The sequence below is a fragment of the Aquarana catesbeiana genome, linkage group LG13 (assembly GCF_042186555.1).
Source record: "Aquarana catesbeiana isolate 2022-GZ linkage group LG13, ASM4218655v1, whole genome shotgun sequence".
In the NCBI taxonomy this organism is placed as follows: Eukaryota; Metazoa; Chordata; class Amphibia; order Anura; family Ranidae; genus Aquarana; species Aquarana catesbeiana.
Window position 1 is genome coordinate 188,632,073 of NC_133336.1, and position 25,573 is coordinate 188,657,645.

The 25,573-nt window shown below is 42.7% G+C and overlaps 1 protein-coding gene across 1 annotated transcript in view; it reads left to right on the top strand.

Annotated features, from left to right (window-relative positions):
* The window catches only part of PLEKHO1 (pleckstrin homology domain containing O1), a 76,275-nt gene extending 54,235 nt beyond the window's left edge, over positions 1 to 22,040 (top strand). Inside the window, exons 3-6 of the mRNA XM_073610476.1 lie at positions 9,506 to 9,646; positions 9,987 to 10,091; positions 16,326 to 16,427; positions 21,221 to 22,040. Of these exons, the coding sequence (XP_073466577.1) occupies positions 9,506 to 9,646; positions 9,987 to 10,091; positions 16,326 to 16,427; positions 21,221 to 21,907 (1,035 nt within the window). The 3' untranslated portion in view covers positions 21,908 to 22,040. The remainder of the gene's footprint in view (positions 1 to 9,505; positions 9,647 to 9,986; positions 10,092 to 16,325; positions 16,428 to 21,220) is intronic.
* Positions 22,041 to 25,573: the final 3,533 nt, after the last annotated feature.

The following is a 25,573-nucleotide window of genomic DNA, read 5'->3' on the forward strand; positions in this document are numbered from 1 at the left end:
CAAGGGGTTAAACAGCAGACAGTCACTAGGATCCTACTTCCAGGCCTCTACTCACTGCGTCTCCAAATAGTTGGATACTTCCTGTCTAATATTGGCTAATCATTTTGGATAAACACTGTATTGTGAATTTCAATGCCGTATCCTCAGTGCACCCCCTTGACCTGGCCCCCAACTGCTTCCAGGAAATTCTCTGTGATAGGCCCCCAGCTCCTAGTGGGCTGGGACCTTGGTTAGCTCTCTGCAGGCTTCAGCTATCCTGCCCAGAAGGGCAGCAGCCCTTGAGGCTGGGATTTCCTCCTCCATGACAATAATCCTGCTGCTCCAGGCCTCAAACTATTTATCTCCTCCTAAGCCACCTACTAGTCACCCCCCCCCCCCCCCCAAATCCCCCCTGAGGATTGGCTGAGACCATATAAATATTAAGGTCCAGGGTCTGCCTCTTCCAGCTCACTACGCTACTGAACCTACTAGAAGGAAGGGGAAGTAGTTGTGCATGCAACCTCTGAAACCCAGAGCAGCCTAAACTAATCACACATGACTCCACTTTTTACAGAGGGGCTAAAAAGACTAAATTTACCTAAACATCTCTAGCAACCTATTCTAGGAGGGTGCTACGTAAGTATGATACATATTAGAAAGACAGTGTTAACATAAACATTACCATCAAAAAACTGCAATTCATAAAACATTTTTAAAGGATCCATGAACAATAGTATGGCACTAATGAATATATAGACTACATTTCCCATCCACTGATATATACACACCGTCATCTACAGGGAGGTTTTTCGTGAATCACCAATGGCTGATAGTGGAATGATGGCAATGTTCTACATTTCTGAAAGCCCGGTCTATTTCTTTGGACAGTATGGGAACAATAGACTTCTCTGTTCAAGTTGTGTATGTGTAGTACCACATGTGAGCAATATAGATAGATCCCAAGAGAGACTGCAGGAGATGTCATAAGCCAAAAAACTATAAACCTCCATGACAATACCTATTCTTCAGGATCTTCAAAATTAAGGCTCATTTACAAGATCTGTAAGCATTATACACTTGATGGACCTCAGGTTAGCATTTTGGATGATGTTAATGCTATGATGCTACAATAAAGTTTTCTATGGAGAAGCTATTGAGTTGCCGGCTTGTACTTGTTAAGGATTCACTGTGAACTCAATTAGGCAGAGCACCGATAACTCTGCACACTAATTGCATTATACAGCGGTAGAGCTTGGGTGAGTTTTCTCTTGCTACTTTGTCAGGTTAGAACAGTGGTCTCCAAACTGCGGCCCGGGGGCCGGATGCACTCCTTTGCTTGCCTTTATGCTATAATTTTCACTCCCGCTAACCACAGTCCGGCCCCCTTAAAGTCTTAAGGACAATAAACTGGCCCTTTGTTTAGACAGTTTGGAGACCCCTGGGGTAGAAAGTAGAAGAGCATTCTATGGATAAATCATCTACATAGGCAGGTTTTTCATAATTCTTCAATGGCTGATAGTGGAATAGTGACAATAGTACACATTTCTCCACAGAGTATGGGAACAATACACATATCTCTACAAGTTGCTCATATGTGTTGTGCCATGTGCAATATAGATCCCATGGGAGACTCCATAAACTGCCATGACCATACCTACATGATCTTTATAACCTAGGCTCATTTACAAGATCTTTAGCCATTATGTAATTGTTGGACCTCAGTTTAGACAGTAGAGTAGCACTCTATGGATAGATAATTCAATATTATCCTCTTACTTTAGGAGGATGGTATAGGGTTGTGCAAAAAGGCTGATCCACAACAAGGGCCAGAGTATATACAAAGCCGGGGATCAATGGAGGCAATGACCTTGTTCCCAGCATAACAGGGGGCACACCCAACCCCTATGGTGGCCATATAATGTATTTTTTTTTTGTTTTGTATGTTCAAAATGATCAGAACTGGAATTTAGAATTTATGGCAGGGTTGTATTGCAGCAGCTACTGACCCCCTTCCATGAAGAATTTAATGCTAGCACAATGCTTTGCTTTAAGCTGCAGCATGGCTAATCAATTCCACACGGTGCTGGCTGTGGTTGGAATGGAAGCAGTTAAAGCACCCATGTGCTTTCTGGGAAGCTGTATTTTCAAACAAATGCTTTATTGATGGCCTATTGACCAGTCACTCAGATGTCCCACAGGGCAGTATATCACTTCGTCAACAAGGGGAGGTTTATTTCCCAGGATGCACTGCTCAAATCTCAGAGCTTAAATGACTTGGTGATGCTCATTGCTTAGAACATCTAAGATGCAAAATGAAAACAAGTTGAAAAGAAAAAACATGTTTGAAGTACCAATCATACTCTAAACTTTGAATCATCAAAAAAATGTTGGACTCTGGGTGGGATTAATTTGCCACATGTACATTGATGACATTGGTGTGGCCACCCCAACTTTCAGGTCCAGGAACCAAATTCAGCTACAGACGGGCATTTCCCATTACCCCTCTAGCAGCCAGTCACTGCTGAAGGGTGGAAATCACTGCTTAGAGTGGTCTTCTGTGAAAACAATGGAATGTGAATGCACAATGTGGGTTGAGGTGACTGCTTGTAGTCTTCCTTGGATCAGAATTAGATGTATATTGTAGGCATGATGGACCCCTTCAGTGGATGAAGATTGCAAGTCTGATATAAGAACTTTTCAGAGACAGCTCTCCATTGATGGGGGTATTTCAAGGAGTACACAGAAACGTCTGCAGAGTATTTGAGAAATGAGCATGCTACAAACATTGGGTAAGTCCAGGGTTTTTCATTTAACATGATGTGAAGGTAAAAACCCAATGCGTTAAGGGGGACTCACAACTCCCCTTTGTCAATCTTGTATGCGGACAATGAACTCAAACCTGTGATTATGTAGAGAGAAGAGATATTGTAGGTGTCAGGTGAAGCCACGTTGGCACTTGACTACTATATCTGTTTTTAGAGAGTCTGAATCATTGTCAACATATAAACCCTGATGAAGGGAGAGTTGTGAGCCCCTGAAACGTGTTGGCCTTCTAGCTTTACTTCATGTATAATTAGAACCTCTTGCTGGACTTATCCAATTGTTGTGGTGCTCTCATTCATCTAATACTCCTTAATCTTTATTGAAAACCATGTGAAAATGCAGTGGAATAATTGGGGGACAGAGTGTTGTCGGCCTATAACAGCAAGTGACTGAGCAAGGACCTTCATGGCAGGACCACCAAGTATTATTGCAATGTAAACTGAAGATGTAAAATGATTGACAACAATGTCTAAAATGACATTAACAAGTTTAAGATGATATGCGATATAATGATTGGGTATCTACTTTAAACTTGCACCTTCCCATGTATACCCTACATTTACATGTATTTTCAGCATTTGTTGTCATCGAACATGTTTTGCATTGTGAAAAGTACAACCCATCTGATATATCCATATATTTGCAGGGATTTAAGTGCATTTTCGAAGATCTCATCTTTGCCAGGCCACACAAAAGCGGGGTAGAATGGGCGTCACACAGCTAGGCCACACGCAACCCTGTAATGAGAATTCCTGTGGTTTGCATACAGCAGAGATCCTTGGAGAGATAGAGCCAAGTTTACAATAATTTTGCCAATTTAATGCAATTTCCAGAAGCGTTCAGATGTTTGGCAGGTGTTTGCAGAGAGCTATGGTATATAATAACCCAATAATAGTTACAGCAGAATGCCAGGCCAAGGGCTAAATACACATGTTGAACACATATATAGGAACTTATTTTAGCAATTCTCTTCCACAGTCTTCTGATCCGGCCAACACGGTCCTGGACCTTCGGTACAGACTATATGCTACCGTTAAAGTGTACGCAAAGCCAAACGCGGTTTTTTTTTTTTTTGTGTTTCCTGTTGGGTGGGTATTTTTCTTTACTTCTTGTCCCAAAGACAACAGGAAATCAAAGGAACAAGAAAAATCCCTCCTTAGGCAGTTGACCTTGTGATGGGTTTCCCCATTGGGAGAAAGCCTAAAACATTGGATTTTCCCAGCAGTAATTCTTTTCTGCCACTAGATGTCCTCAGTCTTCTGGATTGAATGATGCTAAATGTCAACCCGGAAGACTGAGGACATCCTGTGAGTTCAGGGCTTAATGGGCCTCTCCCCCAAGCAGGTGTCACTACAGTGCCTTGCAAAGAAGAACAGTGCTGCGTCATCTCATCAGCACTGCACTCTTCATTATTGAGAACAGTCCACTGCCAGGGAAGAAGAATCTCAGATGTTTGGAAAAGGTAACTAAAAGGAAAAGGATATGGCAAGGCTGATCAATCGAACTTTAGTCCTGTGAAATTAGACATCTCAAGCCAGCCTTTTTCAACCAAGGTTCATTCAGAAGTTGTTAGGGGTTCCTTGAGCAGTCTATTTTTCTTAGATAATTAACCACTGACACCAATGATCTTATTATCTATCTGTAAGGGGGGAATGTTCCAAATGACCACAAATGTAGGGATCCTTCTCCTCAATGACCATCACACTAATGCAGTGGTCTCCAACTTGCTTGCCTTCATTCAGCCCTTGGCACACTGATCCTCCAGCCGACACCAACAATGGGGCAACATAATTCCTGCCACTGACACCAACAATGGGGTACTATTGATCTTTCATTGAAAAGAATCAAGCAACCAATTTTATCCCCTTCCCACCGACCGTACGCATATGTGCGTACTCGGCTTTCGGGGGTTATACCGGGATGATGCCCGCAGCTGCAGGCATCATCCCGGTACCGTTGTTTCGAGTGGGCGATCGGCTATCCGTATATAACAACCGATGCGGCTAAAAGCCGCTCGGCTGTTATACCGGAGCCTCCCGCCGCCTCCCGCTGCTCTTCCCGGGCCTCCCTTACGATCGGGAGGCCCGGTGTCCAATCGGCTGCCTCCGGCGGCTGTGGGCGGGCTGGAACGAAGCTGTGGGCGGCTTCGTTCCAGCCTTCTCAATGTAAACGCGGAAGCGACGTCATGACATCACTTCCCGTTTACTCGGCTGCCAATGGCGCCAAATTTAAAAAAATACACAGTATTCAGAATCGCCGTTTCGGCGATCTGAATACTTTGAAGTGCATAGGAGGGATCGGGGGTCTTTTAGACCCCCGATCCCTCCATAAAGAGTACCTGTCACCACCTATTACTGTCACAAGGGATGTTTACATTCCTTGTGACAGCAATAAAAGTAAAAAAAAAAACATTTTTTTTTTTAAACACAATTTATAAGTATAAAAATAAATTAAAAAAAAAAAATTTTTAAAGCGCCCCCGTCCCCGCGAGCTCGCGCAGCGAAAAAAACGCATACGGAAGTCGCGCCCGCATATGTAAACAGTGTTCAAATCACACATGTGGGGTATCGCCACGATCGTCAGAGCGAGAGCAATAATTCTAGCCCTAGAACTCCTCTGTAACTCTAACCTGGTAACCGTAAAAAAAATTTAAAGCGTCGCCTATGGAAATTCATAGCTACCATAGTTAGTCGCCATTCCATGAGTGCGTGCAATTATAAAGCTTGACATATTTGGTATCTATTTACTCGATGTAACATCATCTTTCACATTATACAAAAAAATTGGGGTAACTTTACTGTTTGGATTTTTTAAAATTCATGGAAGTGTCCATTTTCCAAAAATTTGCGTTTAAAACACCTCTGCACAAATACCGTGTGATATAAAATATTGCAACAATCGCCATTTTATTCCTCTAGATTCTCTGCTAAAAAAATATATATAATGTTTGGGGGTTCTAAGTAATTTTCTAGCAAAAAATATGGAATTTAAATTGTAAACACCAAATTTCAAAAATAGGCTTAGTCATGAAAGGGTTATACAAAAGTAAAAAACATAACCATAGTACAAAACATCAACAGAAATCAAAGGAATACACTTCCATGTTCAGAATATATACATAGTCCACTACCAAAACATTTTTAGAAAACTATTTACATAAAAGCAGCAGAGAGGGCCTAAGAGGCACAACCCATCACCTGCGTACGCAGCCATTTCTCAAAATTAATCATAAATGATAAAATCTAGGGTGATTAAGAGGCAGACAGCCACACCCGTAAAAGAGACTCCTGGCAGTCAGGGAGGCTTGAAACCCCTCCACGCCTTCAACCAAGCCCCCTGACCCCAATTGTCTCTCTCAAGCTCCCGAATCTTCCCCACCTCATGCAAAATGTCATACACCACCACCTCAACAGGAAGGATTTTATGCCGAGTGCTGACCAGACACCGTGCATTCCAGGTAAAATAACGGACTACTAGGCTAACTAAAAAAAAGTGTATCCAAACAAAAAACTCCACCAGTATTGAATGCTCCGTAGACCCACTCAGCATAACCCAGCCTGGGGAGGAAAGGAACACCGAGGGCCACCTGTTGTTCACCTCTATGTTAAAAGGGCAATGAAGCAGAAAATGGTCCATAGTCTCCTCCTCACCTGCACACTCCCCCCGAGGACAGCTACGATCTATCCCACTGCGGAATTTCAGATTGCCCAGAACATGAAGCCTCCCATGGAAGCACAACCAGGCCAGATCCCTAAATCTAAGGGGGACAATGGGGTACTATTCCTCCCACTGACACCAACGATATGACAGAATTCCTCCCATTGACTCCAATGATGGGGCACTATTCCTCCCACTGACATCAACAACGGGGCATTATTCCTCCCACTGATACCAATGATGGGACACTATTCCTCCCACTGACACCAACAATAGAGCACTATACCTCCCACTGACATTAACGATGGGGCATTATTCCTCCCACTGATACCAATGATGGGGCACTTCTCCTCCCACTGAGACCAATGATGGGGCACTATTCCTCCCGCTGACACCAAAGATGGGGCATTGTTTACTATCACTGACACCAAAGATGGGCCACTATTCCTCCCACTGACACCAAAGATGGGGCATTGTTTACGCCCACTGACACCAGGACTTTTTCCTACTCCCACTGGTCACATTCTGCCCCCCCTAAAGTCTGAAGAACAAAAAACTGGCCCTTTGTTTAAAAAGTTTGGAGATCCCTGCACTATTGTACAGTGATCTGTAGATATAGTAATTATTAGAGAGGATTCCTTGAGACCAGAAAGTTATTTAGCGTTCTTCCACATTCAAAATGTTGAGAGAGGCTGATTTAAGCAGTTCAGACAGAATAAATAACAAATTTCTCACACCATCTAAAAAAAGACGTTTTTAGTCTGGCGAGATTTTTTGATATGCAAGTGTCTGACTTCCTGTTAGGAGTCCCGTTTAGGGAAGCTGTGGTTGCCCTCTGGTAAGCTTCAGCCTATGTGGAAGAAAACCCTGCTCTTAGCATTATAATATTAGATAGAAAGAAAATGCTAAAAGTATAGCTAAAGACATTTTATCCTTTTTTATTTGTTCTGATGACCAGTGATGGGAAGTCCAGGTTACAGTTAGTAAAGGATCAGGTAGATGGGAACTGTTACATTGGGGGAACCTGGTCTGATGATATAGGAGAGGCGTTTTTGCCCTCACTAGTGAGGCATCCACTCAATTCCTGTTGATTTATTGTTGTCTTCAGAACAGGGACTGAGGGAAAATCTCCCCTGATAGTTCTTACCCTTCCCTATTGTAATGAAACCTAAAAAAAAAATGTAGCCTTTAGATACTTTAATATTTGTATAAGGGGGCAATTGTATATGGGAACTCCTACATACAGTATGTCTGCGTGTGACTATGTGCTTTACCTATGCAAAAGAGAGCAACAGGCTCAATATTTGCCCACTCCACTTCCCTGTTGTTCCCCCTGTTCAGGGCCAGACCGGGGGGACAGGTGCTGCCTAAAACAGCGATTTTTGCCATCTGCATCTTAGCAGCAAAGTGCTATTGGTGCCACACAGCATCATAGGTTGCTAGGACGCTGGTAGCCAGGCCACACAATATCAATGGTTGCTAGGATGCAGGCGGCCCCTGCCCCTTCCCTGCTTGCACATCCTAGTCATCTCCAGTGGCTTTTGCTAGGGGGTGGCTACTGGGGCTATAGCCCCGAATCTAGGGCCCATAGCCACAAGTCTCTTAATGGGTGCAGTCAGCAGCCGCATTTTGTGCTGCAATGCCAGTGCCTTCTCTTTAAACCGGCCAGAGAGGCGCCGCCCACTGAAGTGTGACCTGCAGTCTGCGCAGTGATATGCCTGAGAGGTGAGAGGGCTGCCACAGGAGAACAGGCGAACGGCCGAGGTGCTGAATTTCTCCTTGCATCTGGGCGGCGCAGCGCCGCCCACTAATCTGGTGCCTGGCCTGCAGAGTCACGCTGTGATTATGCCTGAGGGCAGCAGGAGAACAGAAGAACTGCCGTGGCTGGGGCGGAAGAATTAAGGTACTGCTGGAATCTGGTTATTTCACTCATTCCCTGGGTGGAAATGCATACATTTTATATATATCTATATAGATATATACTGTATCTATATAGATATATACACACACGTATATACATGTGTATGCCCGCCTAAACGTATGACTTTCTTTACTTCGCTGCTATGAGCTCTAGCGCCAGATCTTTTGTAGACCTAGCAACGCCCCTGGTTATCTACTCTTCTGTCGATGTCTAATTACAGTCCGTGCTGGCAGATGGCCACGTGGGCTATCTGCATCCTAGCAACAAAGGACTATGTGCTCTTGGGGCCACACAGCATCCTTGGATGCTAGGACGCTGGTGGCCGGGCCACATGGTGTCATTAGTTGCTAGGACGCTGGCGGCCCCTGCCCCTTTCCTGCTTGCCCATCGTAGCCATCTTCTCTTCTGGGAATGTCTAATTACAGTCTTGGCTTGCCCAGCTCCGTCTCCTCTCACCTACCTACATAATCTTTTAGGTGGCTGTGGGTAGGAGGAGCAAAGGGGAATATTCTAGTGGGGCCCTTTAAGTGACAGCCCGGAGTCTGCTGGGGCTGCTGACATCACACCCAAAATGGTGGCACCCAGCAGCAGTTTCAGAGTTTCTGGATATCTATACAAGGGAGGCTTTTACCGATGAATAAACATGCCAAAAATACAGTAAATGTACATACAATATTATAGGAGGATTGATGTGAAATGAACAGTCTAAAAGCAAAATGTAGTGGGACCTTTGATTGATTTGATCTTTTTGGGTCCCAAGGAAGTGGCTTGGCCGCAAAACACTTAGACCCTCTATCTTAAGGAGATATGTCGAATGTGTAAAGAACCACTGTATCACAAAGTTTTTATGGTGTCTTTTAACTGATTATAAGTACAATTTGTTATATTTTATATATTTTTTTGGATATTGATGTCTGATGGTTGTCTAAAGTATAATTAGAGTTTCACTACACTTTGCTTTTTGACTATGATATTATTGGGATGATACCTGGCTAGACCACATCTTTCTACAATACTCCACCGGAAACCACTAGTGTTGAAATAGCCTGACAGCAGGTTCTCTTTATGTTGTTTTTTTGTGTTTTTTATGTTCCTTTCTGTAAAATGGGTTACAATGTCTTCTAGGTGAAGGACGAGAAGAACGGACAAGAGATTTTTGACCTCAGTGACTACGAGAAGTGTGAAGAGCTCCGGAAATCTAGGAGCCGGTCCAAGAAGAACCACAGCCGCTTCTCACTTGTGCGGTCAAAACAGCCAGGAAATACAGTAAGTCACACTCGGAGTCCTCAATTTGTTAGTTACCTGCTTGTCATTTAGCTACAGAGGGGCTGCCTGGGAACATGCTCCTGCTGCTCCTTCACTGTCCAGTCAGCAGAATGAGGCAGGACAGTGACATCACTCCGTATCTCTTAGCTGTAAAATAGAAAGTAGTGTCATCCACTAATGCAACTCCTTTGGCAGGTAAAACAACTCCCATGTATGAACTTTATTGATGTGTTTTAGATGTTTGTCTGGAGTTCTGCATTACATTTTTTTTTATGTAGAGATTTTATCCATAATACCAGAGCACAGGTATAGAGTATAACAGAGTCATTCTTCTCATCAGGCTCCAAACCTGATCTTCCTTGCCGTCAGCCCCGAAGAGAAGGAATCTTGGATCAACGCCTTGAACTCTGCAATCACACGAGCCAAGAACCGCATCTTGGATGAGGTAAGCCGTACCCAATCGGGTTAAAATGTCCTATGTTAACAAACTGTTGTCTTATCTGAAGACCCTCAACTTACACTATATTACCAAAAGTATTGGGACAACTGCCTTTACATGCACATGAACTTTAATGGCACCCCAGTCTTCGTCCGTAGGGTTCAATACTGAGTTGGCCCACCCTTTGCAGCTATAACAGCTTCAACTCTTCTGGGAAGGCTGTCCACAAGGTTTAGGAGTGTGCCTATGGGAATGTTTGATGATTCTTCCAGAAGAGCATTTGTGAGGTCAGGCACTGATGTTGGATGAGAAGGCCTGAGTATTTAAAAAAACTACTGATCTACTGGCATTTTCACGCATCATCATCTCTCGGGTGTACAGAGAATGGTCTGAAAAAGAGAAAATATCCAGTGAGCGGCAGTTGTGTGGAGGAAAATTTTTCTTGATGTCAGAGGAGAATGGACAGACTGGTTCATGATGATAGAAAGGCAAGAGTAACTTAAATAACTACTCGCTACAACCAAGGTATGCAGAATACCATCTCGGAACTCACAACGCATCCAACCTTGAAGCAGAAGACCACACTGGGAGTCATGCCTGTCAGTTAAAAACAGGAAACTGAGGCTACAATTCGCACAGGCTCACCAAAATTAGACAATAGAAGATTGGTAAAATGTTGCCTGGTCTGATAAGTCTCAGCTGCGACATTCAGATGGTAGGGTCAGAATTTGGTGTAAACAACATGAAAACATGGATCCATCTTGCCTTGTATCAACGGTTCAGACTAGTGGTGTAATGGTGTGGGCCGGGGGATATTTTTTTGGCACACTTTGGGCCCCTTAGTACCAATTGAGCATTGTTTAAATGCCACAACCTACCTGAGTATTGTTGCTGACCATGTCCATCCCTTTATGACTACAGTGTCCCCATATTCTGATGGCCCCTTCCAGCAGGATAATGCACCATGTCACAAAGATCAAATCATCTCACCACTGGACAATGAGGTCACTGTACTCCAATGGCCTCCACACTCACCAGATCTCATCCAATAGAGCACCTTTGGGATGTGGTGGAACATGAGATTCCCATCATGAATGTGCAGCCGTCAAATCTGCAGCAAATGCGTGATGCCATCATGTCACTGTGGACCAATATCTCTGAGAAATGTTTCCAACACCTTGTTGAATCAATGCCACAAAGAATAAGGGCAGTTCTGAGGGCAAAAGGTGGTCCAACACGGTACTAGCACGGTGGACCTAATAAAGAGGCCAGTGAGTGTAGATGTTGCATTGATGGGTACAAGAACGATATATTGCAGGTTACCAGTCCTAAGAGGTAGTAGTTTCTATATTTTCTTTATTTTCAGACCAAGTATGTTTTTGCAAGTACTGAAGAATACCTATTGGTCCTGCTATAATTCCAGAGTCTTTGTAGCTTCTTGTGCACAGAGCCGAAATCTCAAACAATGTTATGAGCTTTTCCCAGTTCTGTTCTGTTAAAGGATAACACAGAAATTGTGGCTTGAACCAGCCGTAAGAGAGACAGAAAGGACTCACCTGATTGGTTACTTGGGCACTGCTGACATATGCCAATTCAGACTTTTCCTTGAAGAGTGTTTCTAACTTGGTTTATTCAACTCTTTGCTTAATTTGATTTCCTTCTACTAAAGTATGTTCACAACGCAGGCTATTCACAGCATAGTAGTAAGTCGGCTTGGTGAGGAGCTGCAGAGTACCTGCAATCTGGGGCTACTTTAGATAGATTTCCCCAAACTTCCTGTTCTGCTGACAATGGTTATATCAGACAGAAAGTGACAGGAAATCTACAGTTTTCGCATTTTGAATGGCTTGTGGTGCTGCAACCTCTAAATTTAATGTCCACTGGGACAGGTGCGATAGTCTATGCCAGGATATACACTGTTCATATCGTTACTTAGAAAAGTTAAAAAATCTGGTACTGACTTGAATGATGATAAAAGGGTTCAAGCTTTATTAAGTATCTATCAAGACATAAAGTATCCATCATTAAAAGAATTGACGTGTTTCTGCCCTAACCTTAGTCATAATAATTATGACTAAGGCCCTAAGGTTGGGGCAGAATTGCATCAATTCATTATATGATGGATAATTTTATGTCTTAATGGATACTTATTAAAGCTTGAGCCATTTTATCATCATTCAAGTCAATGTCAGAGTTTCTAACTCTCTGTGGTGCAGTACGATGCATCTATCGTGGTGCATTGCACTGGAATATAGGGAGATGTGCAATAAATGCAGAAAGGAGTCACCCCTTAGGACTTTAACGGCAGAATAATGTATAGAGAGTAAGTAATATAGAATGCACATAAGTGCCAATTTTATTAATTATATAGAAAATTTAAAAAATATGAAAAAATACGAATACAAATACACAAAATATACACTAAAAAATACACATCATTGTATACAAGGTAAATATATCAACCCAAAGCTTACAACCCGCTGCCTGAATGGAATTGAGGTCAGATAGATTTACAGCATGTATTCCAACATGTTTCGGAGATTAATATGTATTGTTCCTTCATCAGGGGATTTACAGTTGGGTGATCAAATCCTTATCTGTAATGTAAAGTTTATAGGGTAATGAAATGACATCATGATATGTAAAGTTGTTAAAGAGTATCAGTCATAACAATTAATATTAGGGCTAGTTTATACTTACATAGATGAGGTTCATAAAAGGTCATACAGAGCAAAACAATAACCAGAAATAGAACAGGCTGGCTAAGAGGTCCACAGGAATGTAGGATGGGCAGCTGTAGGTCTAAATAATCATATTCAATAGTAGAGAAAAGGGAGGACAATATAAAGTTAGCCCCACATGCAGTTTGAAAAATCTGTCAGACTGCAGTGTAGGGACATAGGGATATCTATCCCCAGCTAGTCAGTACAAATAGTAGTTTTACCTTTAGGTTTACATATTCAAGGCGCAGACCTCTGGGCGGCAGTTCCACAACTGACAAGTGCCCAGTGAGTGTCTGCGTCCTAAGTAGCACAACTGATATGGCTTTAGCCAATCAGTGTGACTTACAGCGTAAATGGGAGTGCCCCAACTAGTCAGCTGTATAGACAACATCTGTGAATGGAGCTCAGAACGTCTCCCTGACGTGGAGGTGCGCGGCGGAGCCACGGCCCGATGGGCGTGATGACGTCATGCGTCACCGGCGGGTGTGAGATCCCCACTTGTATGGCAAACCAACAGTGGGGACACAGAGAAAGCTCCTCCTTGCATAGAAAACACAGATGGCTAGGTGATAAGATATCGCCTTCCAGCTAAATGCGAGTGAAGCTTACCCGCCAGATGTCTGCGAGCAGACAAGCGGCCCGTACATCACAAGTTGCACCATCTAGTGGACAAAGGAAATATAGCCAGCTTGTTGTAAAAAAATTGAAAGAAGGAAGAGGCATCATAGATTATATGGACTAACTTAATACTGTACAGGTTACAGAAAATGAATCACCAGAATGTACAGAAAAGAAGAAAAATGTACATTACACTACATATAACAACACCATAGTTGAATGCAATTCAATATTAATTGATATGCACTGAAGTAGTCAAAGCAGCGATTCAATAAAGACACATTAAAAAAAAAAAAAAAGGAAGAAGGTGGAGAGGAGAACCCTTACAAATTCAGCTCACAAACACCTGATGTAAAACCAGGAAGAAAGGGTCTGACTCAACTCACACTGGAGGAGGCGTTTGTTGGGGTCGCCGCCTCTGGAGCTGAAGTGGATACGGTCAAGGGCAAGGAAGTGAACTTTAGGGATTGATTCTGGATGAACTAGGGCCATGTGGCGGCCAGTGGGTACATCAGGGTCATGTTTTCGTATAGTATTAAGGTGTTGGTATATCCTTTTCCAAAACTCATTTATGGTTTTACCAACATAGTAGCACCCACATTCGCATGTCAACAAATATACTATTCCAGAGGTCTTACAGTTTACATAGTGTTTAGGAAAGAAATGTTGGCCATTTGGTAAGGTAATGTCATTGCGTCTGTCCATATACTGGCAGTATTGGCACCACCGCATGTAAAGGTCCCCAAAGTTTTACATACATCACCTCTATGGGGTCTGTACTCACTGCTAACCAGTTTGTCACCTATAGAGGGCACTCTCCTGAAGGTGAGAGCTGGAGAGCTGGGGACAAAGGGAGCGAAAGTTTGATCCATGGTTAATAAATGCCAATATTTGTTTAAAATGCGTTTAACTTGCTTATGTTGTAGTGAGTATGTTGTAATAATTCTTGCTGTCTCATTATTGGAAGATTGTTTTTGTGTATTTAGCAAATCACAACGTGATTTGTTAAGGGCTCGTTTGTACGCTTTTTTAAGGCATGTACTTGAGCATCCTCTTTCGAGGAGTCTTTTTTTCAAGATATTGGCCTTGATTTTAAATCCAATATCATCAGAGCAGTTACGGCGAGCCCTTAAGTATTGACTGTAAGGTATTAAGGCAAGGAGGGGCTTGGGGTGGAAGCCTGTCGCGTGGAGCAAAGAGTTCCCCGCTGTCGGCTTTCAGTATAGTTCACTAGACAGGCTCCCATTAGGTTGTTTCTTTACAAGCACATCTAAGAACATGATTTCAGTTGAACTGTGAGTCATCGTAAATTTTAGATTGAACTCGTTCTTATTGATTGAGTCCAGAAATTGATGTAGTAGATCGATCCATCCCAAATAAGGAATATGTCATCTATGTATCGTTGCCACATTAGTACATGGCACATGTACATAGACAGTGATTCATGAACGAGCAGTGAATGTTCCCACTCCCCCAGGTACAGGTTGGTGTACGATGGGGCACAACATGTCCTCATCGCAAAGCCCTGTACCTGGAGGTAGTGGGAACCATCAAAGCCAAAAACGTTATGGTGAAGTTTGAATTCAAGAGAAATCAAAATAAATTCAGTATAGTTGGGTTCACATTCACTATACTGTGACAGAACATGCCGTATGGCTGCTAGGGCCTTGGCATGAGGGATAGTGCAGTAAAGGGATTCCACATCAATAGCAACCAGTTGAGTGCCATCCTCGATGTGCAGATCCTGAATGATCTACAAAAAGTGGATGGTATCACGTACATATGATGATAAGCAAGTGACTAGGAGTTTAAGATGGTTGTCCACCACACGGCTGCGATTCTCAGTTAAGCTACCACACCCCGAGATGATGGGTCTGCCTGGTGGTTTCTTTTTTTGTTTATGCAACTTAGGTAGCGCATAAAAGGTCGCTTCCCTTGGGTGACTGGTTCTGACAAAGTCCCATAGTTGCCTAGATATGACATTATGCCAAAATGCAGTGTCAACCAATGAGTAAAAATCCATGCATTATACTGTTCCCTATTTTTACAAATTTTATTGAAATGTTACAAGGTGACATTTCATAAAGTTCTACCGGCCACCACGCAGTGCGAGGCATTGAATTGCCTCACACTGCATTGCACTGAATTACGGCATGGCCTGCCATACTTTTTTTTCAGCGCATACCACCTGCGCACCACTGCAATGAGGTAATGGGAACCGGCCACACAGTAGACATAGCATTTTGCGTTGTCTTGCAGTGGGACTATGCTGGAATACCTCCACAGTCCCAACACAGTCCAACCACACCTGGTGTGAACAAGCCCTAAAACAAGGCACCAAGATGCCAGCGTCTGAATGGGCCTATACACTTTAAGGCCTCATTTACCATGTGCAATAGAGTTTACCACCCCTTCGATTTGCACTCTTTAGAGGCAGATGGCAGGTGGCTCGGAAGTGATATGCGGCCTTCTGAGCTCCTGTTTTAATAATGGAAAGCACTCCTCAACCGTTTGCTTTGCACGTGGTTGCAGCGCGGTCCCTTTCGCTTGAATGGGTCATGTCTGGTAGGCAAAACAGCTACTGCCAACATGTACAAAATTTTATCGCACCTGTGCCAATGCGTACTAACATGGTCGCTGCCCAAGTTATCTTGAAGCCTGGGGGTCGGGTGGTGATAAAAATGTGGGTCAACCGCTTGTTTTTAATTCCTCTTCCTCTGAAGGAGACTCAACACAAATTCTATGGGAACATTAGGAACTGATTGGCCTCATTGGGAAACTAAAATCTGTTGAGAGTTTGACATGTTGTTTGGGATTTAGATCTTTACCTCAAATGTCCACTATCTTTTTCTCAATGGTTGCCACAGTGTGAAACCCAAGTCTCTGTGTTGTTTTCTAGGTAACGGTGGAAGAGGAAAGCTTTCTGGCCCATCCAACTAGGGATAGAGCAAAAATTCAGCACTCGAGGCGCCCACCGACAAGAGGTCACCTCATGGCTGTGGTAAGTATGGCGGACCTGGGAGGTGGACATTGTCAAGATGTTGCATTTACTATGATAAGCAGCTGCTCAGATTTGGACTGGACAAAACTTTTAATAGCAGATATCTGGTTTTCATTTTGTTTGTTTACATTTGCATTCAATCCTTCTAATTTGGTTAATGAGACCCTGTCACCAAACCATTCTTTTTTTAATAACAACTTCCCATAAGATTATATGTGCATTTGACAGATTTTATTTTAGTTATATTTTTATATATTATCTTTTAGTTATTTACCTGTAAAAGACTCCCTTGTGTAGACATCCAAAAGCCCAGATACATCTTTACATTGGTGATCAGTGGGAAGAGCACCTCTTTGTCCTTACAATAGTGGTCAGTGAGAAGAATGCTCCTTACATTGAGGGTCAGAGGGAAAATGCCCCTTAAATTGGTGGTCAGTGAGAAGAATGCTCCTTACATTGAGGGTCAGAGGGAAGAATGCCCCCTAAATTGGTGGTCAGTGGAAAGAATGCTCCTTACATTGTGGTCAGTGGGAAGAATACTTATTACATTGGTGGTCAGTGGAAAGAATGTTCCCCTACACGGGTGGTCAGTGGGAAAAAGGCAAGTCTAAAAAGACAACTAAAAAGATCATTGGTGCCATGTTGCTGGCTCTGCCAAGTGGTGTTGGCCCCAGAACTATGCAGGCACCATCAGATGGGAGAACAATCAGTCACAACTCTAGGAACCCCTAGTAACCTCTGGAGGAATACTAGAGTTCTACATGGCCCTGGTTGAGAAGGCTGGTGTATAGTATATATCCCTTTGCTCCTTTTCCAGGAGCTACGTAAATGGTTATATATGGAGGAAAAGGACACAGGAGCTGGTCCAACACAGAGATTAATTAGACACTTCCACAAGAGGACAGGACTATGATGTGCAAAGAGGGAGGAAGCTGTGGTAAGGGAAATTTCATAAAAGATGATTTAGGGAAATGAAAAGGCTGCAAGTAAGCATTTAAAATATTTGATTTTTATGTGCTTTTACATGCAATTTTTACATCGGTAACAGGGTTGCTTTAAAGTGTGTGTAAAGCCAGAACCTTTTATTTTTCTGAGTTTTGGATAGAGTGGGGGGGACTTTGTTAGAGTAATTTACTCTCTCTTCCTGTCCTGCTGACATTTTACTAGACAGGACGTGAGGAAAGCTTTGTAACAGCAACAAAGATAATATAGGACACAGCAGTGAAGTAGGGGGCGAGAGAGGAGAAAACCATGGCACGTGGCAGGGGGCACAGGCAACCCTCCCAGAAGTGTGCAATATCAAAGAGTCTTTTGGAGGCTGCAGAGCTAGAATAGAGGGAAGAGCGGGGAGATGAGTACAATAGCAATTTTATTGTAGGGCTTGTCAGATTTTTTTTAGAGATTGTTTATATTTTTATATAATGCATTATATTTTTTAATGTCTTTTTTTTATGTTTATTTTTATTATTTGTTACACAATAAATAAGCATGGTAAATACTTACATTTGTATGAAACCAGTATCCGCAGATCCAACATACAGAATATTCATACATTTGAATACAAACATCTAAATAAAATAAATAATGTAAATTTAGCCCTAAAATATGATATTTAAAACCACACTGACTACATTTTCACCATATATACTTTATGATGGATAATAATAGATTTTAGATAAGTCATTAATGTATTTATAAAGTATATATATTTTATTATTTAGACTTTATAAAATAAATGCATTACCGGTTGTATTTTAATCCAAAACCCATGAAATTGAAGCATGAGTTCTGCGTTTCTTGTTTTCTAACATCGGGTAGTAGTTGTTCTACAAATTAATCCTAGCATTTCCTAAGATTTAGGCCATGATTTTGTCATAAAGAAGTACAGGCTTTTTCAGGCTAGTGACATTTATTATGCTTGACATCTCCACAGTTAAGGAGGTTAAGTGGATGTTAACCCAATAGCCAAACATTTAAAATAGTCACCACTGCTACAACAGGTGCAACCGGTGGTCATATGGGCCGGTGGTGACCCTTGATCTCCAGGATGGCTCCTGACCCACCTGGCAGATCAGCTGAAAACACAGAGCCTTGTGTCATGAACAACATGTCTTTTCTGCCTGTTCCAGCAGCAATCTCTGCCAACACGTAGTATCAATGGGGTCGTCATTTGTCAAAGTTCCCACGTTTCTGTCACTGTTCCTTAAATTAATCTGGGCTCACTGTAAAGGTGGTAAACCCATCACATATGGTCCTTCCTTCTCCTATACTAAGGGAGAAGGAAGAACCAAATGCTGTAGACTTTTTTCTCGAGACTTCCAAGAGTAGTGTCCTAGTGCTTTTATGGTGAAAACAACAAGTAATTCCAGGAAAAAATATTTTTTCACCAGTTTTTTTTTTTTTTTTTTACCAAACTTTTTTTGGACATTTAACCTAAAATACAATAGTAGACATCACAATAAGAATACATCAAAGCAAGTGTTGAGTACAGAATAAAACCTCAAAACATGCAAAAAATAAGAAGCGATTAGAAAAGGGATGGGGACTAAATAACTAAAGGGGTAACACTGTGAGAGTACAGCATCCTTCTAGAGCAGGGGTCTCCAAACTTTCTAAGTAAAGGGCCAGTTTACTGTCCTTCAGATTTTAGGGGGGGGGGGCTGGACTGTAGAAGTTGAAAATGCCCCAACATCAGTTCCCCATCATTGGTTTTAATGAGAGGAATAGTGCCCCATTGTTGATATTCAGGAGAAGACAGTGCCCCATTGATGGTGTTAGTATGGAAAATGGTGCCTCCATCATTAGTGTCAGTTGGCGAAATAGCATCCCAAGGTCCAGATAAAGGCAAGCAAAGGGCCACATCTGAGACCCAGTTTGGGGACCACTGGAGTTTTGGACTTGTTCCAAAATGCAACATGCAAGTTAGACGGCAAAGCTGGATTCGTGGGGACTGTGTTTCAGGTCTCCGTGCAATATAAAAAAAAGGGTGGTGGTGAGGGGTAGGTGGGGTTGTTGTGCTGGCCAGAATGCCCTGCGGCAAAGTTAGTTTAGGGGGTGTGTTCATAGGGTGAGTAAGTAAGGAGTGGTCTGGTTCTCATGTAATTATTACCTATTTTCTACTCTAACAGCAAGCTTTCCTAATAATAGCTTGTGTATTTTATTCATACCTTAACTCTGGGAGCTGTGCTCAAAAAATGGCAGATAGAAGACAAAGGACTAGTATTGCCTGTGGTCCCACTGCAGTGGATCTTTCCCTATTACTGACTTATATCTTGTTTTGCACCGTGTATCTGTATGAAAGCGGCCATCTTGGTAGAGGCAGGACTTTGCTTCCTCATTTAAGAACCTCAAGCAAGGAGAACAGTGAGCAGCACGGTAGGGACATCACCAAATCTCACTCCAAATCTCCTGAGACTAGGAGCCAGAAACAGCAGTAGATGGCTAGAAATTGATGGGGTTTTTTTTGTTTTGTTTTTTATAATCAATTTTTATTAAAGTTTAAATGCAAGCAACAACAGAAATAGAAAATGAAATGATTAGAATGACCCCAAGGGATCCCCAATAAACGAATGCACGTTGCAATGCATGGAAACCACTTGAATGGTCGGCATAGTGTACAACAAAGGCACTATATCCAGTATAATTAACATATAGTAGTTTCCAATAGCCCTTTCCTTCACAATAACAAGAACTAGAGTCGAAGGAGCTTACACATTACATTTACCAAAAAAAAAAAAGAAAACCGGGGAGGTGGGCAATGGAGAACAGGATACAGTTAAGTTGTGACCTAGAAAATTGAATGTCATGAGGCGACTGACAATAAGAAATATAAGAGGGGTACTGGGCATTAATGCATATCTGGAAAACATAAAGGCAATACTAAAAACATTGTAGGGGACAAAGTATCATAGACAGGCAGACTAGTGAATTAATTGGGCCTTAGGTATCAGCTATTTTGTAAAAATAGTACATCCATCCTGACCATGTATCATGAAACTTATGATTTTTATCCTTGGCATTGTGAATCCAGCGTTCTGCTTCCGTAACGAAATTGGCCTCCCTCTTCCGCCACTGGGCAAACTGCCTGCTTCCATTACCTCGGAATTAGGCTTGTTGCCGCATTTAGCAGATGGGGAGTTACACTGTTCCTATATAAATTGTCAGGAGCTGATATCATGAAATAGAAACTGTAAAGGAGTACATTTGATGGGCCGTAGTCTTGTTTTCTGTATCCAAAGCGCAATTGCGGCCCAGAAACCTTTTATTTTGGGGCAGGACCACCAAAGATGGAGAAAGGTGTCCTGATTACACCATCACCAGGAATTGAAATCAGTTCTGGGAAACATCTGAGCCAAGCGAGCGGGAATCCTATACCACCTGGTCAGGAATTTATAAGAGGATTCTTGGAAACTGGTACTGATGGAGGACACATGGGGCAATCTGATGATTTTCTTAATCTTCAGGGGAGAGAATGCCATCCCAAGTTCTTTCTCCCATTCCTTAAGATAGTAAGGAGTCGAAGTCAGTTGGGTCCCCATTATAAGTTTATACATAAGAGAAAGGAGGTGCTGAGAGTCTGGCAATTTCACACACAGGGTTTCAAACAGGGATAGGGTAACACTTCCCTACCCCTAGGTGTTAATTTACCCAAAAAGTCTAACATTTGTGGATGCCGCCAGGAGTCCATTGGATAAGTTAAAAATATGTGTTTGTTTTTTTATACTTAAAGTCCTACCTATTTTGCATTTTGGAAACCGAACCATTACTTAAAGGTTTCTGCTTTCTTTTTTTAGGCATCTACCTCAACGTCCGATGGTATGCTGACTCTAGACCTTATCCAGGAAGAAGACGCCTCTCCAGAGGAGCAAAGCAGCTGTGAGCAAAGCTTCAGAGTTGACCTGGACAAATCAGTGGCCCAGCTAGCTTCCACCCGCCGCAGATCAGACTCTGAGAACTTCAAATCTTCAGAGAAAGGAAAGTCAGAAAACCAACAAGCGAAAGAACAAATTCCTTGGGAGAAATGGGGTATGCATCGTGACTCATTTGGAAAGGGCACAACCTATACACCTCAGGTCCCTAAAAAGTTGTCTTATTCTGAGAAAAACAAATGTGCCTCCATGGAGGAGATCCTGTCCCGTTCAGACTCTTCTGGCCCCCGACCCATCCCGAAAAAAGCCCCTGAGTCAGAAAAACTGTTGCGGATACAGGAACTGATTACTCAGAAGATAGACAAAACTCAGGAACTTCTCACCGAGGTGAAAGAATGTGGGGAAGGGAAAAAAAAGGGAAAGGATTCCTCTGGGAAGGAGGACTTGGAAGAGGCTGAGAGGCTTTTAGGAGAGGCCTCTTCCAACTGGAGGCAGGCCAGGAAGGTCCTGCTGGAAATTAAGGAACTGAGGGACCTATACAAACAAGCGGACCTGCAGCCCACAGATCCTAAGCAGAAACTGAGCAGTCATTACAGAAAAAGCCTAATGTGAGGAGGCACAGTGTCTACCACGTCCTCATTTAAAAAAAAAAAAAAAGAAAAAGTAAAACAAAAAGGAGTATTTCCTGCTTCTGGCTTCACCATGCAAAGCTCAAGGACCATGGCAAGCCGAGGAGCCCAGAGGAGAGGAGATGGGCTTTCTTTTGGCTGGCTCCCTTGGCTTTGCACTTTTCTTAACCCTCCTTGGGGGTGGTTGAACTTGATATAGAATGCAGCAGGCTGTGCATATGTGCAGGGAGCCCCATGGAGGACCTTGGGAGCTTAAACCCTATTTGCTTGCAGCCTGCACATTCTGAATCCATAGGCCCTGTGGCGTTGATGTTGACCGATGCCAATGAGGCTGTGGGCATCTGGGCAAGGCATGTGGCGAAACTGTCTAGTCTTGTAGAATGTCCTATCCAATACAAACTTACCCTTTTTTTTTTTTTACTTTTCTGTTTACATCCGCATAGTTTTCAGCGCTTTTATACCTTACTGCACCACTGGCACAAAACCAGTCAAGAGAAATCAATGTCTGACCTTATTATTCTTACTCAAGCTGTAGTATAAAGCAGTTCCGAGTATGACTATGCACTATGTACAGATTCATTCATCTTTCCATTTCCTTTATATACTGGGGTTCCACTAACAAAACAAGGTAGTGCTAGTCACAGTTGATGAGTGTTTTTTTCTTTAAAAGAAAATCTTTGATTCCATGCTTCAACAGCTTTATGCTCCTGCTGGAGGTCCCAATTTGGCCCTGTTGCTTGCTTGATTCATCTTCTCTTGCTGCAGTGCTAGAAATGTAAAATATAACATACAAGCTAACAGGAAAGAGTGCAACCCCCTTTCTATAGGCAAAACAGCGCAGTGCGGCACGGCAGGGATCACAGGAGAGCTGGGTGGGTGGTGTAGCCCTTTAAAATATGGGAACGTTTATGTGATTCTGCCACATTCACAATGTAGAAGAAGCCATTTTGTGAATCACAGAATGCATCCTCTAGCTTTTCACTAGAAAACAATGATGCCGTTGGCTCCTAGGCATTTGCTAGCAGCAGTCATATAATGGCTCTCTGCTTTGTGAACTGTAGATATGGGGGTGCACTTTAAATGCATATACTCTGGCTTACTGCATGATGCAGAGGGTTTGTTTGGTGAGCAGTAATGAAAAAAAAAAAAGGAATGGAGGCATACAGACAATTTATCTGTTCCCCAGCCCTCCAAGCCTTCTTTCACTTTTTTAGGAAATTTGCTATTGAAGGACAGGACAGCAAATTGCCACCTTTCTAAATGGCGTTTGTTACCCATGTTGTGCTCTTGTGAACATGTACAGGCTGTAGGCTTCTATTGAAAGTATAATTGTTGCCATGAAGACACATAGAAATCTATGTCTACATTCGCTCTTTGCGTCTGCAGACCCTTGTGTGTACAGTTCCCCAGGATCAGGCTGCAAATGATTATTTTAAATGGAATAAAGCCCAAGTGAACTTTCAGTTTAAATCGGCTAATCAGGTGCCTACACAAACCTTCACTCCACTCGCTCAGTGCCAGGAGCCACTGTTAAAGTCCTGCACATATTTGGTACTTTGAGATGCGGCATATGTGCACAGCCTTCTTGTCTTCTGCTATGCACTGCTTGGTGCCTCATTGGGCATTACCAAGTCTAACCCATGTCACATAAGGGCAGTGGGGAGCTTGTTTAGCAGGCTGTATGGGAATTTTAGGGATTGAGGTAGAGGTGCCCTGACATACAGGGACACTTTAACAGTATATATGCAGATATCTTTAGATGAGGGTTCAGGTTGTACAGACAGAATGGAACAAAGAGGTACTACAATATACAAGGCTGACCACTTCAACATCCTTCTTTACGATATAAAATGTTGTATTTTTTAAGCAGTCTTGCACTGCCCTCTTTTAATTGTGGTAAATTTGTCTTCCAATTCATTAGTCCCATCTTTTTTTTTTGTATTGGAAATTTCACTTACAATTTTAGCATTCTTTCATTAATTGTTCAATTTTCCATTTGGCACATTCCTGCTAAGGACCCTCTATAACTAAAAGGAATGCAGTTTTGAGAAGTCAGTTCAGGGCTCCTTAGCTGTTTTTGGCTTGAAATGATGGTGGAGTCTGAATCAGACACTGAATAAAGGATGCAATGTATTGTATCGTCAATGTGATGTTCGCTCAAGGACGTTACGCAGTACAACAGCCAAGAAGCTGGCGAACAGTTAATATCAGCATCTGCATTGCAGGAGCATTGGCTGACAGGAACAATGCAGAAAATATTAAACTTTATGCCCCATAATTCCCAGGAATAAGCAGGGCAATGTATTCTGGGAGGGGGCAGAGCAGCTGCAGAGTCTGACGTGACATCAGGGATATATGAGATGTGAGCGATGTGCTGCAAGGATGAGCTTACTTTGTCCTACCTGATATAGAGTACTAGGGATGTGTGGACCTGGAGACTCTGTCACACAGAAACCTACCTGGGATCCCTGGATGCTTGGACTTGGAGACTCCATTACTACTCTACCAAGGGTGGTTTAGAGAACCTGAATAGTTTATTTGAACTACCTTCTTAGTAATACCCACCAGAGGTGTGCTGGAGCCCTCCAAGTTTGCAATAGCATGTGATCTGCACCTGGGATTCAATGATCACCCCTTAGCAGCTAATCTCTAGGCCTGTCACATGAGAAGGAGCAATTTAACCCTGGGCAAGCTCTGATACCATTCAACATGGAGCTTACCCTAGGTTAGGTCTTCCTGCTCCAACGGAGGAACAGAAGGGGTGACTAGTTGCCATGGGCAGCTCAAACTTTTGAGGTCCTTGTCTTTGTGTGTTTGCTGTAATTAAAGACCATATCTGCCCAAATAAATTATTCACTACAAGTCACCAGTGAACTTCTTCTAGCTTTCAGATACCCAATGCCCAGATCTCCGTCACTGTTAGAACATAGCAATGGTGCTCTCTCGCAGCTAGATTCTTAAGAGTATCTGTTCACTCTACATTATGGAGAACCCACCAGGGTGGCATGACACCACCATTTGGCTTTGCGATAGCTGTGGTTCATTGGGCAGAGCTGAGTATTCGGGTGGGGATATCTCAGCACTGCAGTCACCAAAATGGACAACATGTGAATCAATGAATGTGCACAAGTAAACCAGACTAAAATGTCAGATTACAAGGAATTGGCCTTCAAGGGTCTGCTCACAATTGCCCATTTTGCTGTCTTGTAAGTCATATGTTGAAAAGCCCATTCATTCCTTTTGTCTGTAGATATTATTATCTATTGCTTCAGCGTACTCTTCCTGAACTAGTGAGAGTTCACCCCTGGAATACTATTAAGAACTTATATTGTCTTGTTGCTGAGTTCCCTGTGGTATATAGGTCTAACTATGCTCATGCGCCATTACCCTTTGCTGTATTATTCCTGTTGGCTGTACTTTGCACCCTTACCAGCAGCACCTTCTTACCCACTTTCTTTGCTTAGCTGCTAGGAGTAAAGAAAGCACTGTGTAGCCTATGATTTGCTCTAGTATGAGTTTACACAGAGATGAGGGATTCCCTGCCCCCATGTGACAATGCTGGGCCAATCGCCAAGCACCAGCACTACCACAGGGAGTAGGTCACATACCCCTCCATACCTAGAAGTACCAGTATCAGAACCTCAGCAGA